The sequence below is a fragment of the Scyliorhinus canicula genome, chromosome 3 (assembly GCF_902713615.1).
Source record: "Scyliorhinus canicula chromosome 3, sScyCan1.1, whole genome shotgun sequence".
NCBI classification, from domain to species: Eukaryota; Metazoa; Chordata; class Chondrichthyes; order Carcharhiniformes; family Scyliorhinidae; genus Scyliorhinus; species Scyliorhinus canicula.
The window spans coordinates 95,858,723-95,875,887 of NC_052148.1; the positions used below are offsets into that span (position 1 = coordinate 95,858,723).

Below are 17,165 nucleotides of genomic sequence, written 5' to 3' on the forward strand. Positions count from 1 at the left end.
TGAAGCCTCTCCTCATTCACATAATATTCTTCAAATGTATTTACATCCTTCTTAAATAAGGAGACCAATACTGCACACAGTACTCCAGATGTGGTCTCACTGGTGTACTGTACAACTGAAACATATGCCTCCCTACTTTTATATTCAATTCCCTTTGCAATAAATCATAACATTCGATTAGTTTTCCTAATTACTTGCTGTACCTGCATCCTAGCCTTTTGTGAGTCATGCACGAGGACATTCAGATCCCCTCTGCATCCCATTGCTCTGCAATCTCTCACCATTTAGATATGCATCTTTTTTATTCTTCCTGCCAAAATGGACAATTTCACATTTCTTGCATTATATTCCATTTGACAGATCTTTGCCCACTCACTTAACTTATCTATATCCCTTTGTAGCCTCCTTGTGTCCTCTTCACAACTTAATTTCCTACCAATCCTTGTGTCTTCAGCAAACTTCGTAACCATACCCTCGGTCCCTTCATCCAAGTCATTAATATAAATTGTGAAGAGTCGAGGTCCCTGTGGCACATCACTCATTACATACGGCAAACCAGAAAAATACCCAATTATGCCTACTCTCTGTTTCCTGTCAACTAGCCAATCTTCTATACATGTCATATGTTACTTGCTACACTAGGAACTTTATTTTTCACAACAATCTTTGATGTGGTACCTTATCAAATGCCTTCTGGAAATCTAAGTACAGTACATCTACTGGTTCCTCTTTATCCACAGAACAAGTGGCTCCTTCAAAAAACTTCATTTCGAGAAACCATGCTTACATTCCCTAATTGTTTTTCAGTGCCTTGCCATAACATCTTTAATAATAGCTTCCAACATGTTCCCTATGACAGCTGTTAAGCTAACTTGTCTGTAGTTTCCTGTTTTCTGTCTCCCTCCCTTGTTGAGTAAAGGAGTTACATTGCTATTTTCTAATCTAATGGAACCTTTCCTGAATCTAGGAAATTTTGGAAAATTAAAGCCAACGCATCAACTATCCCATAAGCTACTTCTTTCAAGACCCAAGAATTAAGCCCATTAGGAGCCAAAGGTTTGTCAGCTCACAGCTCCAACAATTTGCTAAATATTACTTTGCAGGTGATCATAATTTTCCTGAGCTCCTCTTTCGCTTCCAATTCTGGCTGGGGGGTTTTCCCTGTTGGGCAGGAGCTGCCCAAGTAGGAAGGATCCATCCCATCAAGCATACCCACCAGGGCTTACCTGGCATCTTGCTCACATGGCGTGGCCCTCACCTGCGTTTGGCTGAATACCAGCAGTGGTGAATTAAGGCCACTTAACTGGCTACTTGAGGACTTTAATTGCCTTTCAGGCTAAAAGACCATCCTCAAACTTTCCCGTTCTGGACGTGATCAATGGGAGGGGGGGGGGGGGGGGGGGGGGGGGGGGGTTGCATGGTGATGGGGTCTTCACCCTACACATTTCCACCCACTTTTTTTAATCACACCCACAACTCCCCCCCCCCCCCTCCCCCAACCACCCGCCTCCAAACCTGCTCTTGGGGAGAATGAAATTTCACACGAGGAGTCTTGACTCCTTGACTTCTTGCAATAATTAGACCAGATATGAAGACATTATTCAGATACTATTTTAAAGTAATACATTCTGTCGTTTTTTAAACTATCATTTTATTTTATGATTGAGAATTAAATAGCAAAGCAGACTATAACATGAAAAGCAGAGGTGTAGAATTATTTTCAGCTTAGACATTTCCCTGAAGAACCTGCGGAGGATATGTAAGATAAAGAACTGACAATTTTGACAAGTTTACATCACTACTTCCATTATAAAAATAGGTAGTTGACACATCAGTGTCAAACAAGCATTACAACAGGAAATATGTTTTGTGGGCAGGAAATACACTGAACACATTGAGCCAGATTTTGCTGAAAAAATAACGGCATCGGAATATCATTATTAATGTGCAAATCAGCCAGCAATTTGTAGCAAGGAAAAGATATCTCATAAATTATGAATTGACAAAAATAGCTGAATGTTTTGTTACAATTCCATAATACCTTCATGAAAACAGATATCATCTTAGCCTCCCTGTGATTTTCAGGAAGTTGCTGCATTTACATATTATTTTCCCATTAAACTCACCAGAGCCAATCAATCTCTCACCCGGAAAGTAAATAGTGGGCTGAGGTTTCTGAGGGGGCTCGGGATCTTAACATCAGTGACAAAGTGGGCCCTGACTCTGAATTCGTCAGCAGCCTGCTCGGCAATTTTACCACAGACAGCCAGCCTCCTGATTGGTCACCTTTGGGTTCTCTGTCCAATAAAGGATGGCAGGTAGACCAGCACAATCACAGGGCTGGCAGTTCTGAAGCCTCAGCAGCGCAACCAGGAGAGGTAGTCTCCATTGAGGTACGTAGGAGAAGCTGAAATCCTGGAGAGGCAAGTTAAAATTAAAAATTCACAATGCTGAGAGTCAGAGGGCAAATCCCCCCAGAGAAGTATTTGAGACCGCAGGTGCTACATTCCGTCCCTAACCCCTTCATGGAGTCTTCCCCTTCAGACCACATCAGGAAGGCTGTCTTTTTTTAAGCCGGTGGCCTTTCCATCTGGAAAGATGTTGCCTCACCATCGGTAAAGTACCAAAGGCACCATAAAATAGCCCCTTATTGGACTTTTATTTATGGAAATCAGCTGTCCACTTCATTGGGGCAGTCAGCCTCTCCGTATTTAATCCCACCAAAGGTAAAATGACTAAATGGCAGGACCACATCGAGGAGTGGACCTAACCTGACTCCCTGCAATTGCACCAGCCCTCTTGCCTCCAACACAAGCAAAATCCTGGCCAATTATTCTTTTTTCTGTGTCTAATTTGAAATTACATTTATCTACTCTAATGATCTCCTTCACAGTCCTTCCTCTGTTTATTTCTCAATCCTTTAATCTAATTAAGAAAATACACTGTGTGTCCCTTTGTTGACTCAGGTCCCAGATGCCCTTTGGCCATTATTAGCAGCAACTTTATGGGAAATTGTTCTTTTGATATAAATGTACATAAAGAAGTTGAAAGAAATGGGACACAGCAATCCAGCAAAATGTGGCCCTTGATAAAAAATGTACACACACACATCATCACAAACACAAATATTAATGACAACGTTTGAAATGCCTACTAATTTTAATCAACATGTAAGAGTCGATGATATAAATACACATTGCAAACTGGAATTGAGGTAAATAAAATGACAGGAAATCTATACCAAGTAGGTAGCTAGAGATAGTGCAGTTCTTCCAGAGGCATCTTCAGTATTGATGGAAGCCCCCATCTTAAGGAGCAGCTTCACTGTGTCGAGCTGGCGACCAGATATTGCATGCATCAACGGAGTTGACCCTGAAATATTTTTTAAACAATTAACTTGATATTTTCTTTGATCAGCAAATTTTAATTTTAGCTCAAAATACCATTATCTATAACTTGATATGGTATCACCTCCAAATTCCTCCTGCAGATGTATTGCAAACCTGTTAGTTGCAGGAGGATTGCATTTTATTTTTGTGTCAAAGTGGACTCTTCACAATATTATTAATATGAACAAATTAACACAGTGATATACTATGTGTACTGTCTATATCGTACATGTGCTGGCAGCACAGTAGCATTGTGGATAGCACAATTGCTTCACAGCTCCAGGGTCCCAGGTTCGATTCCGGCTTGGTTAACTGTCTGTGCGGAGTCTGCACATCCTCCCCGTGTGTGCGTGGGGTTCCTCCGGGTGCTCCGGTTTCCTCCCACAGTCCAAAGATGTGCAGGTTAGGTGGATTGGCCATGATAAATTGCCCTTAGTGTCCAAAATTGCCCTTAGTGTTGGGTGGGGTTACTGGGTTATGGGGATAGGGCGGAGGTGTTGACCTTGGGTAGGGTGCTCTTTCCAAGAGCCGGTGCAGACTCGATGGGCCGAATGGCCTCCTTCTGCACTGTAAATTCTATGACATTTTATGTCCTGGTTTGTGCAAAATAGAGTATGGAAGTAAATTATATCAGTAATATCTATTTGAATAATTATTGGCCTTGAGATTTCTGTTAAGAAAGCCAAATTTTCTGCAATTAGCTTGATGTAAAATAAACTTATTTCATATTTTTACATCAATTCTATTTGTATATGGAACTCCTGGGATTACTATATTTTTAAAATACTAGCAGAACAATAATATTAGGAAGACCAGCTCTTTGCTAAACAAATTATTCTTTAACTATCCAATTACTCACACTGTTTCATAGCAATTAATCTAGTGGATGGGAATGTGTAAATGCAATTAGCAGTATGTGAGGTAGAATGCAAATAAACTTCATGGGCAAGATGTGGACTTTATTTTTAATAAACACGGAATACTGAAAGTGATGTAAAAACATTTTCCTAATTCTCTTCTTGACAGTCTACAGTTCTACAGATTCAGTAAGCCTCCAGCGTCTCAACAAAAAAAACATTTTTGATATATGTCTTGGCAATGGATGTTTGCAGGCTATTTAGCTACAGGGAGCTCTGCCTCAGCTCATATTTATCAAGGACAATTATAGCACTCAGCTGTTACCCTAGGTGACATCAGCTACTTCAGTGAAGATCAGCAACCAAATCAGGGGGTTACACCTGAGTTACTCCACATTACACCAATTGGTCTGTTGACCCATTGAACCAATGCGAGAACTTCAAAAGTTCATATAATATTTATAGTTTCTGTGAGTATATAATCTAATTTTAGAATGGGTGGAGTATTGGTAACACATTTACCCTCACTATCACAACATTCCAATATGGAAGGATCCTCGCGAATCACTGCAGTCAGGGTGTTGACATCTCCATTGGATGCTGCCTGATAAACCACAGTGAGGTCGATTTCTTCTGCAGAGTCACCTTTGTAACAGGATCACAAATCAAGAGGCAGTAATTAAAACAGAACATTTAATGCAAGTTTTACAGAAATACCAACTTTTACTTATTCATGACAAATCACTGAACCATTGCACCTTTGCACCATCCTTCTGTCTACACCTTGATATCTATACAAAGAACAAGGAAAATTACAGTACAGGAACAGGCCCTTCGGCCCTCCAAGCCTGCACTGACCACGCTGCCTGTCTGAAATAAATCCCCTGCCCTTCCGGGGATAATTTCCCTCTATTCATATCCTATTCATGTATTTGTCAAGACTCCCCTTAAAAAGTATAGTATTGGCAATTTATCATGAGATATTACTTTGAACTCGAAAGTTGCCTGAATATTTCCTTATTATTTGAGTGTCTTACCATTATCACATATTTCAATACACAGTTCCAATTTAAATTAATCTTGACAAATGTACAAATGTAAACTCGCCATAGACCCAGATGATCATAGGCTGCTTTCCCGTTTGAGAGGAAGAGCTCACTGGTGGCGACTTAACCTGAGGATCACCACGCCTCAGGCGAGGGACAAGGTTGAGAAGGCAGGCCTTCATGAATAACCTCAGCCCGTACGGGAATTGAACTCGCACTGCTGGCCTTACTCTGCATCATGAACCAATTGTCGAGCCAAATCCGCTAAACTGGTAAATCTACATACCAGTTAGAGTACCTTTTGTTTCCACCAACTCCCTTACTTATTTGTTGAACACAAGAGTGGATTCAAATTGTGTATGTTTTAAAATCAGAATGGCCAAAGTTTCAGTTTCTGGTCATTTGATATTATGTATATACTGATGCGTAGTGTTACAATATAAAACAACACAGAGATCTCGGACTTTCTCAGATCTGAGCTTGTCAGTTTAGACTGCTGACATCACAGCTGCAGACACCAATCCTGAAAAGGGCAACAGTTCAGCAATCTGAGGGAAGCGGTGGAGTAGTGGTATTGTCACTAGATGGATATTCAGAGACCCAGAGTAATGCTCTGGGGTCCCAGGTTCAAATCAGATGGTGAAATTTGAATTAAATAAAAATCCGGAATTAAAAGTCTAATGCTGACTAAAAATCTAATTGTCGATTACCGTTAAAACCCATCGGGTTCACTAATTCCCTTTAGGGAAGGAAATCTGCCATCCTTACCTGGTCTGGCCTACATGTGACTCCAGACTCACAGCAACATGGTTGACTCTCAAGGGCAATTAGGGATAGGCAATAAATGCTGGCACAGCTTGTGACGCCTAGGTCTAATCAACAATTTTAAAAAAAAAATCTATGTTGAGGAACTGCCCCAGGGGATTATCTATGGCTCCATGGAGCACATACCTGCAGTCCTCCCTCAGAAGGACAGCATTGCCATTCTGGCATTGCCCCTGCTGATGCTGATCAACCTGTCCAGACCACTACCATCCATAGCAAGGTAGGGCAGTCCAAAACAAGATCCACCATAGCTCCTCAAGCGCAACCTCCTTGGTCATCTGCAGTCTTCTCTGGTAAAAGCTAGCAGCCTTCCACTAGTCACGTTGCAGTCATTGAAGTAGTACTGTGTAGGAGCACCAGGACAGGCACATGGCACTAAAAGAATACATACATTTGAATAGTTCAGTTTTGCATACATTATTGTAAGTGTATTGTTCTGCAGTTTTCTTAGTGCTGGCTTTTATTTCAGAATTTTGGCTAAGAAACACAGTGATTGGCTGGAGCAGATGGATTCTGGAGCAATTGTGATGTGGGGATGAGATCTTGGAAGCCTCAGTATCTGCTCATAGACAGCACGTCTGGAGTGATAGGGTCTAAGTTGCCTGAACCCTTCCTCTTCTTTCGCCCAGTGTGACCTCCAAAGGCCAGGTAGCAAGGAGTGTGCCCTTGTGAGAGCCACCTTGTGGAGAATTCAACAGACTGCCAAAATCACGGAGACTTGGGGCGGGATTCTCTGTTAGCTGATGCCAAAATTGGGAAAGGCGATTGGGCAGAGAATCGGTTCGACGTGGCAGGTGCCGATTTGACGCCAAATCGTAATGCTCCAGCACCTCAACAGCGGTGTCCATGCGTTCCGGAACGCACACGCAGTAGACACAGTTTGCATATCATTAGTGGGCGCAACCCGGTATTCTCCGGGGCCTCTGCGATTCTCCGCCTCTGATGGGCCAAGTTCCCGACAGCGTGGTTCACTTGTGCTTTTGAAAATTGTGAAACCGTTGTGGCGGCTGCTGAGGGAGAGAGAGGGCGTATGGAAGGTGTCCAACATCGTCACAGTTTGCTGACAGTTGTGCTGCTGGCCGGGGGCTTCTGCCAGGGTCAGGGGGAGTAGTGGGGGGTGGCCAGGAGACGGGCTGTGGGGTTGGGGTGGACGGGCAGGGAATACCATTGCCAAGGCCGGCAAAGCAACCATGCAACTGCACACGCCGCTAACAGCCCACTTTGAACCTATTGCCACGGGTCGTATAGGTGTCCTCCCAGGGAACCCCCATGGTGTCCTCTGGCCCCAGCTGACCCATCAGCTGCATGAGCATGTTCCAGCGCAACCAGTGCCATCTTGTTGGTTGGGATGAGTGTGTGTGGGGAGTGTAATGTGCGGCTGCAGCTTATCAGCCTCCCGAGTGTCAATCACAGACCCGGCGAATCTGCACCATTTGTCATTGGAATTGTTTGTGTTCCAGAAACAGAGAATCCTACCCTTGCTCCGATGAATTTTGGAAGATTCTTCCGAGTAGATCACACAGCCATTATTCAAGGATGGCAATGGTTTGATCCTAATGTCTGCATCACTCTCATTGAAGATTAACTGTCCATAAGTAGCGGGGAATCATGAGCCAGAAGCAGCAGGTATTCTGCACACAGAAGCTTCTTTATGATTACTCAAAAACAGAAGGCATAGCTGAGAGGGGCAAGATGAATGTGCTGTGCCTGCTGCCAAGATAGCGGGCAGTCACCAAAAGGGGCTTCTGTGCATGTTCATGGAAGGCTTGGTGCATCTCCCTGGTTCACAGAATCGCAGGCTCGCAGCAAATGGTACCCGGCACCATTGGGAATCCTACTAACCTGGCAAAGCCACATGCATACTCCTCCACATTCACTTTCATTAGAGGGAAAGTGATGAATTCCCCTCTTCACCCTACCACTGTGAAGCACTGCGAGCTGGTGGGTTGGGAATGTTACCCGATCATGACTAGAAAATCTGCTAGTGAAGAAATTGAGGGCCACTGTGATCTTGACTTCCACTGGTACCACCATCCTTTGTGTAGGCATGCACCTCCTTGGTGAAATGTAGCCACGTCTGATAATGCTCCTAGCTGAGGTTTAAGTTGGAGAAGTATTTTCCTGAAGACCTTCTATTGAGAGTCGCCCTCCCTTTCTCTCATAGAATCATAGAATTTACAGTGCAGAAGGAGGCCATTCGGCTCATCGAGTCTGCCATTCCAACCTTTGAAATGAGCACCCTACCTAAGCCCACACCTCCATCCTATCCCCGTAACCCACCTAACCCTTTATTTTTTTTTTGGACACTAAGGACAATTTAGCATAGCCAATCCACCTAACCCGCACATCTTTGGACTGTAGGAGGAAACCGGAGCACCTGGAGGAAACCCACGCAGACACAGGTAGAAAGTGCAAACTCCACATAGACAGTGACCCAAACCGGGAATCGAACCAGGGACCCTGGAGCTGTGAAGCAACTGTGCTAACCACTGTCCTGCCGTGCCCCCTCAATACACAGCTTCCCCTTTCTTTTTTTAAAATAAATTTAAAGTACCCAATTCATTTTTTTTCCAATTAAGAGGCAATTTAGCATGGCCAATCCACCTCCCTTGCACATCTTTGGGTTGTGGGAGCGAAACTTACGCAAACACGGGGCCGGGATTGAATCCAAGCCCTCAGTGTCGTGAAGCAGCAGTGCTAACGACTGCCACCATGCCACACCAGCGTCCCCTTCCTGCTGCCTGTGCCCCATTTCAGAGTCTTGTTGCAGTCCAGGAAGGACTGCAATATAACCCCAGCACTGCAAACCTTTCAATTCATCTGACCTCGAGTCAAGAACCACTTCCTTGTGAAAGCAAAATCTTCTGTCAACTCCTCCAACAATACTCAACATAGCACTTTCAGAAGGGACAATTCTCCCCAAAAAATGACTACGGGTGTGATTCTCCCTTTGGGAGACTATGGGCGGGATTCTCCATCCCAGGACTGCTTTACCAAATGGGATGGAGAATTAGGCGTCAGGGGAAATTGGGATCAGGCCAGAGGCAAACCCGAAAGTCCCAACCTCCCCCCGCCCCCACTAGCGGAAACAATGAGGACTACGCTCATGTCCGTTCTTGGAAGGAGAACAGCTGTGACCTGTGTTTCAACCCCTTAGATTCATTAGCTGCATGCCATTCATTCTTTTCTAGTTGTGGGCTGTAGTTGACAGCTTCCACGAAACAGCTAAGCATTGCTTCATTCATCTCCCTTCATGAATGAGTGACTCTTAGGTACTGAAACTTCAAATGTTTACAAATATCAACCACATCAAAGAGTGGAACGTACATTGGAATTCCACACTTGTACATGGAATGCACTTAGCAATTCCTTCTTGAATGGACATGTGGAGCTTCCAGTGTTACAGCTGTAATTGTTTTTGCTGCCCCTGTCTGGACTGCTCTCTAGCTTCTAGACAAGGGACTCTTTTCTGAGGGGGTTGTGGGGGGTGGGAGGGGGGGGGGGTTCTGTGAGGGGGTCCCTTTAGTCAGGGGATCTCTGTGCGGGACCCCTTTCATTTTTGGCCTCTCCCACTATGCACCTGATGTAATGGGATCGGCGCCAGGGGCAATGCAGTAGGAAAATCATGCCCAATTGTTGCAATCTCTGCCGTCACCTCTGTTTTGTACAGTGTGACAATCTTTGCATCACACATATCCTAGCCTTTCCATCCAGTAGAGCCAGAGAAGTTTGTGGAGATGGTGCCCATGGAAAGCAAGTCAATTGCTTCACTAAGCTCTTTCACAGTGGGTTTGATATCCAAATCTGCCATGACAGGTGGGTTTTCTATGATGTCCAGAGATTCCTCAATGACAGCATTTGCCCAAAAGTACAACTCAATATAGTGTTTCACCCATCTCTCCAACTGTTTATTCTAGTCAGTGAAGGCCTCCGTTGCTTTTTTTACAGTGGGATCACTTTATTTGCTGATGGACCTGTTGCCGTTTTGATCCCTTCATACATGTTCCTAGATTCTTGTGTCATAAGACATCTAGATAGTCTGGCAAAGTTGTAACCAGTAGGCATTGGCGCACTGCCAGTCAGTCTATTGAACCTGCTTCGAGCAGCACTTAATCCATTCAGAGCCTTCTGTTCCAACACACAATGACTTCCAACCAGCAGCCTTGTTTAACACTAGGTTAACCTGAAACCAGTGTCACATGACTAAGATTTGAGCTGTCTGAATTCCTTTAATTAACAAGCTCTTAGAAGTTATAGGCAATCACTGTTTGACCTCCAAAGAGAAACAATAGCTCCAGACAAGAAGCCTGCGCTGGCTACCATCTTACCATCAAGTAGGTGATCTTCATCAAAACACAAACGACTGGAACATTAGAAGGTGTACCTTCAAGACTAACTCAACTCTACATGCCTTCTCACCTTGTGGAAGTCTTGTTTATCGAATGACAGATCACACTGCAACAGTTAACCTCTCCTCTGAAGAAACATTCCATCAGATCTTTGATTCTGGTAAAACACTAACTTATATTTTGTGTTCTGGTACTGAACCTCCTTCCTTTCCCTTACCCCTATTTGTATTATGAGTGCAAAAAGGAGCAGACATTGTAAAACCCCTCTTTGCATTTTGTGTGTGCGTGAAATAAACCAACCGCTTTTATTTTCTCTAACCTCGAGTTTGCTGTGCAAGTTATTCATCGAGGGTAGAACACTCCGCATTTGAGGATTAGGGACAATACTTCACCATTTATAAAAGGGGAAATATAATTGTGGACAGGCAGTGAGAGGAGAAATCAGGGCTGTTTAAATTAAGCTGCTTCCTGCCGTAACTATCTTTCTCAGCAAGAAGTCTTACAACACCAGGGTAAAGTCCAACAGGTTTGTTTCAAACACGAGCTTTCGGAGCACTGCGTTGAATTCACCTGAGGAAGGAGCAGTGCTCCGAAAGCTCGTGTTTGAAACAAACCTGTTGGACTTTACCCTGGTGTTGTAAGACTTCTTACTGTGCTCACCCCAGTCCAACGCCAGCATCTCCACATCTTTCTCAGGGCGCGGTGTCTGAGGTAGGGGGCCATGCCTCATGGTCCATGGCCATTCTTGCGTTGCAATCCCTCAGTAGGTAAAAATATTCTGATTTAGAAATTCTGCTGATAGCTGTGACAAGCTCCACATAAAATTAATCTTCCGCCTCGGTAGTGGTGCACAGTGTTGGAACATTAATTATTAATGAGGTTATTTGGCCTCATTTGAGTTGAAAGGTGAATGTTCAGAACACGTTCTGAATCATTTGTGGGGTGTCCAATCATCAAGAATAGTGAGTTGCTTACAGTGAAACCTATAGTTTGCTTAGTCTATCCCTTCAGGATGAACGTGTAATATTTTTGTTTCAATGATCAACTCTTGGCAAGCCTGGTCTCTTGCCAGGTTGTTGGGAAGGTTTATCAATGTTCAGCCAATAAAGTTCCACGTTGATAACAGCTGTCTTGGGTGCAAGTCATCCATCCTGACATTCAAGCTTGCCAATCAAAGAGTTGGCATCTTCTTTCTTTTACTTTGCTTTATTTGTTTGCCTGTTGCAAAGAATTGTGTTCCCTTATTGAGCAGAGGTTCTAAGCTCCAAGCACCCACTGAAGCTGCAGAATCATGGCAGGTCAGCACATTACAAGTGATGGCCTCCCTTGCTTTTGTTTACAAATGGGCTACTTTATTTGCTTATGGACCTGTTGCCATTTTGATCCCTTCATACATGTCCCTTGATTCCTTGTGTCGTAGAACATTTAGATAGTCTGGCAAAGTTGTAAAAGTAGGCATTGCTATACTACCTAGCAGTCTGTTTGACTGATTTTGAGCAGCTTTTAATCCATTCAGAGTCTTCTCGTTCAGATCGAACACTTGTATCTGCTGTCTCCCATGTGGTGTTAACACTCTGCAGTAAAACTAGAGGTTCCACTCCAGGATGCTATTTATCGAGGCCCTAGGCAGCCCAAACAATAAGGCCCCCCTCTCAATTGCCCGGTTGGATCCAAAGGAATGAAAAGCACTGCATTTGGCACCAGCGTGATCGTAGAGGGTGCTGAAAAGATAAAGGGCGGGATTATCCGACAGCCGACGCTGAAATCGGGAAACGCAATTGGACGGAGAATCAGATTTGACACCGAAATCGCAGCGGGCGCCGGCTTCACACCAAATCACAATTTCCTTTGCCTCGACAGCAGCGTCAATGTGTTCCACTCCGCATGTACAGTAAATGGCATTGGTATATTATTAGTGGGTCTGACCCGGTATTCTCCGGGGCCTCTGCGATTCTCCGCCTCCGTTGTGGCGAATTCCCAACAGCGAGGTTCACTTATGCTTTTAAAAATCGTGAAATAGGCGCTGTGGCTGATGAGGGAGAGAGAGGAGATAGAACACAGAGAGGCACGCCCTTGGGCTGCCGGTATTGACACTGGCTGGGGAGGGGGGGAATTGGTGACCCCCATCGGACTGGGGCAATGCCCAGGCATGGATCACCATTGATGCAGCCTGTAAGTCAGCCATCTTCCTGCGCATCCCACTGACCACCCCACCTGGCCCCTGGTTCTGCAGCATGCCACCAGCCATATGGGTGCCCCCCCCCCCCCCGCCCTCTTCCCCACACCCAACTGGCCAGCACCCACTGGCAGGGAATCACATGGCACAGCCAAGGGCAACGCCCATTGATGCCTCTACAGGGGGGATGCTGGACAGGGTCCGCCTGCTGGCAAGAGCAGCGCCAGCCGATGGTACCCCTGGCAGCAGGGACAGGCACAAGCCAGAGGCCCCCGTAGTGCTGGGCACCGATGGGGCCTGGGGTGCAGAGAGGAGGGGTCATGTGGGGACAGAGTCTGCAGTGTCAACCAGGGCGACAGTGTAGCCCGTTAGACCTGGATGGGCACAGGGGTATGCGCCATGCTAACATGCTGGCCTTTCACCTGCTGCAGACAATGAATATTGGTATTCAACCGGCAATGGTGGCCTTTCTCCTAGTCGCCACAGCCCTGGGGGATGCACTGTGACTGTACGAGCTGGAGTTGCTCTAAAAGGAGGAAGCTGCAGCAGCGGAGCGGGCCCCAGTAATACCAGGAGGCAGCCTCTGAGGATGGATAGCTGGCCGCCGAACAGGCTGAGGAAGAGGAGATGCAAAGGAGGAGTCGTATTAGGCCTTGTGTGTACTGGCATGCCTGTCATTCGAGGACTGTCGGACCAGGCATGCCGAAGACTTCGGCTGAGCAGGGCAGGGGGACAGTGTGACATATCTGCCAGATCTTGGCGCATCTGACACTTCAGGGGAATGGCGGAGGACACCCGCTCCCAGTCGACAAAGTGATAGTCGCCTTCAACGTTTACGCCATGGGCTCCTTCCAGATGCCGAGTGGGAACCTGTCCGGGATCTCACAGAGCTCAGTGCAGAGGTACATATCCGCTGTCACGGAGGCCCTAGATGCCCAATCGACACAATCCATCCATTTCAATGTGGTCCAAGCCCACCAAGATGCCCGGGCAGCAGGTTTCACTGCCATCGCTGAAATGGCCTGGGTCCAGTGGGTGATCAATGGAACGCATGTCGCCCTACGAGCATCTGCAGATGACTCTACACAAACCGAACGTGGTTCCACTCAATGTCATGTAGCTGATATGTGACCACCAGATGTGCATCATAATGAGACGGTCAGAGAATTTACAGTGCAGAAGGAGGCCATTCAGCCCATCGAATCTGCACCGGCCCTTGGAAAGAGCGGCCCACTTGAAAAATGAAAATGAAAATCACTTATTGTCATGAGTAGGCTTCAATGAAGTTACTGTGAAAAGCCCCTAGTCGCCACATTCCGGCGCCTGTCCGGGGAGGCTGGTACCTCCACCCTATCCCCATAACTCATTCACCCCACCTAACCTTTTTGGACACGAAGAGCAGTTTAGCATGGTCAATCCACCTAACCTGCACATCTTTGGATTGTGGGAGAAACCGGGGCACCTGGAGGAAACCCACGCAGACACTGGGAGAACTGATAAACTCCACACAGTCAGTGACCCAAGCCGGGAATCAAACCTGGGACCCTGGAACTGTGAAGCAACAGTGCTAACCACTGTGCTACCATGCCGTCCTTCGGCAGTGTGCACAACGCCTTCATCTTGGCACACTTGATGTTCCCGGTCTCTGAGGCACTCGCCCCTGCCTGGGTCCTGGCTCCTCGGTGACAAGTGCTATCTGCTGCGGTCGTGGCTGATGTAGGCGTGATGTAGAGGTTTTCGGCATCCTGACGATGTGGTTCAGGTGTCCGGATCACTCTGGACGGGCTCTCCAGTATGAGGCTGGGAGGGTCATCTGCTTCGTGGTGGCCAGCCGTGTTCTCCACAACATTGCAGCAGAGGGGCAACCTGCTGGAGGAGGATGAATGTCAGCCCTCATCCGCCAACAGGGTCCGGGGGATGGTGAGGATGGACAGGACATGGTGCCCAGGCGGGCAAGAGACGCCGCACGACATGTGTGCTAAGGCCAATGTGCTCGGGACACTCTAATCGCCTCCAGGTTTACCGACTGGGGAGGAAGGGGGGCTGGCCAGGGGCACGGACACCCCCCCCCCACTGCAACCCCTCCATGATGCATACCTGCACACTCCGGGTTGCGGGCCATGGGTTGGTACTAACAGCGGAGTGTGGGGACTAGTCCAAGGTGCTGCGGTGTTTCGGCACTCCCCTGTGGGAGTCACCGGCATGGGCCCCATTCTCGTCCTCCCTCGGAGTGCCTGGTGTCCCCTGGGCTAATCCATGGGACGGGGGTGCGAGCGGAGCTAACCCCTGAGCCTACCCCACCACCTGACGCTTCCCGTGCTGGAGGCTGGCTGCTGTCTCAACCAGGGTCTGCATGCAGCCATGAAGCACAGGAAATAGAGCGCCTCCTGGGAGCGCCACATCACCCATTGACTGTGCCACCACCTTCTGGATCTGTGCCACATCAGCCAGTAACTGCACCATCTCCCTCTGGGACCGGGCCACCTCCCTCTGCGTCTGTGTCACGTCGGCCAGCACCTAGACAATACCATCCACACTCTCAGCCATAGCCCACTGTGACTGGGCCACGCTCAGGAGCGCCGCTGTAATGTCCAGGTAGCTCTGGCACATGGCTGCTGTGAGAGAGCAGCCCTGTCCTGGGCCTCGGCTACTGCCTGCAAAGAATGCCCAGGCATTGGACATGCTGATCCATGGCCAAAGCCCTCACTCCCAAGGCCACCCGTGCGGTGTTGGCCTAGGTGGCATGCATGGCCGGCACCACCTCCTGCTCTGGCACGTGGTTGGACACCTCCACCTGCAGGTGCTGGATGCTCGCCGACAACCCCTCACGTAATCCCTGGTTCTGTGAATGCATCTTCATGATCGATGGGACTGTCTGTTCCAGAAGCCCAAAACACTTCTGAATGGCAGCTAGTCCCTGGGGTCGGCCCTCAAACCGTCCGCCACCTCGGGTGTTCTTACCTCCTTCTGCTGCACGGGAGCATTTGTATGGTGAGCACCAGATAGTGTCCCAGGAGCCTCTTCACTAAAGTGCACAATCAAGATGAGAGTCTCTGGGATGGTGGAGGGTGTTGGAGACAGCTGTGATGGGAAGCCTATGTCATCATCGGACTCGAGCTCTGGGATGTCCTGGGTCTGGGGCATCAGGGCCCCATCTAGAACATAGAACAGTACAGCACAGAACAGGCCCTTCGGCCCTCAATGTTGTGCCGAGCCATGATCACCATACTCAAACCCACGTATCCACCCTATACCCATAACCCAACAACCCCCCCCTTAACCTTACTTTTTTTATTAGGACACTACGGGCAATTTAGCATGGCCAATCCACCTAACCCGCACATCTTTGGACTGTGGGAGGAAACCGGAGCACCCGGAGGAAACCCACGCACACACGGGGAGAACGTGCAGACTCCACACAGACAGTGACCCAGCCGGGAATCGAACCTGGGACCCTGCAGCTGTGAAGCATTTATGCTAACCACCATGCTACCCTGCTGCCCCGTTGGTATCCTCGTCGCTGCTGGCTGTGGCTGCGGGCAGGGTACTCCAGAAGGGCCCGCCCCATCATCACATCCTATAAGACAAGAGGCCTGGATTAGACCGCGGGCCTGGAAATTGTGGGGTGTGTGGTATGAGGGTGGTGAAGGGGAGGCGGGGGGGGGGGGGGGGGGGGGGGTGTTGAGCGGTCTTCTGGGACAGGAGGGAAGGGAATCTGAAAGCGCACAGTGTTAGACAGTCTGATGCATGCTGCCCAGGCGGTGGTAGCTGATGGCTTCAGTGGCCATGGCACCTGGCCATGGTAACCGGTATGGGTGCCGGCATGTGGTGCAGGGTGGGGGTTCGGATGCCCTCTGGGTTGGGGGGGGGGGGGGGGGGGGGGCGGGAGTTGGGGTAACGAGTGTGTGGGATTGAGGTCGGTGCCAGGGCGCAGTGCTGCCCACTCACCCTGCAATTTTTTATAGGCACTGCAGACCGCTTACTGCCTCTGCCACCACACCCAGGCACTGCATAAAGCGGCGGCTGGCAGCTTCCTTCCTATGCCAGGGTACAAGGTGGCCAGGCTCGGCGTTAGTGAATCTTGGGGCCGCTCTCCTTGCTACCATCTTGTTGGCTGGGATGGTCTTTGCGGGGAGTGAAGTGTGCAGATGCGGCTGTTGCTTGTCAGCCTCCTGAGTGTCATTCATGAACCCGGCGAATCCCATACTATTTCTGTTTGGAATCGATTGTGTTCCATGTGACGCATCCAGCTTGCTGAAGCATGTTGCTCCTGCATTTTGCATACAATTTCCTGCCTCTTTGGGTTAGGGTAGTGCTCTCTTTTAATGTTTGTGTTAAGATCCTTGGTATCCATGCAAACTCTCAGGTATCCATTCCATTTCTTTACGCATACCATTGAGTTGACCCAGTCAGTGGGCTCTTCTCTGCACCTAATGACACCCAGGGTTGTCATCTGCTGCAACTCAGCTTTGAGTTTCTCCCTCAATGGAGCAGGCACCCGTCTGGGCACATGTACTACATGG

At 47.9% G+C, this 17,165-nt stretch overlaps 1 protein-coding gene and 1 long non-coding RNA gene across 5 annotated transcripts in view; one reads left to right on the forward strand and one right to left on the reverse strand.

The window, feature by feature from the left end:
- The window catches only part of LOC119962822, a 271,981-nt gene that overhangs the window by 208,397 nt on the left and 46,419 nt on the right, over positions 1-17,165 (forward strand). The gene's annotated exons all lie outside the window — the stretch shown is intronic.
- ankrd55 (ankyrin repeat domain 55) overlaps positions 1-17,165 on the reverse strand; it is a 172,571-nt gene that overhangs the window by 136,865 nt on the left and 18,541 nt on the right. Inside the window, exons 2-3 of one of the 2 annotated variants that reach the window (XM_038790948.1) lie at positions 4,769-4,891; positions 3,242-3,372 (exon numbers count right to left, since the gene is read on the reverse strand). In XM_038790948.1, coding sequence (XP_038646876.1) covers positions 3,242-3,372; positions 4,769-4,891 — 254 coding nt within the window. The remainder of the gene's footprint in view (positions 1-3,241; positions 3,373-4,768; positions 4,892-17,165) is intronic. The other variant, XM_038790949.1, reaches the window with a different exon arrangement.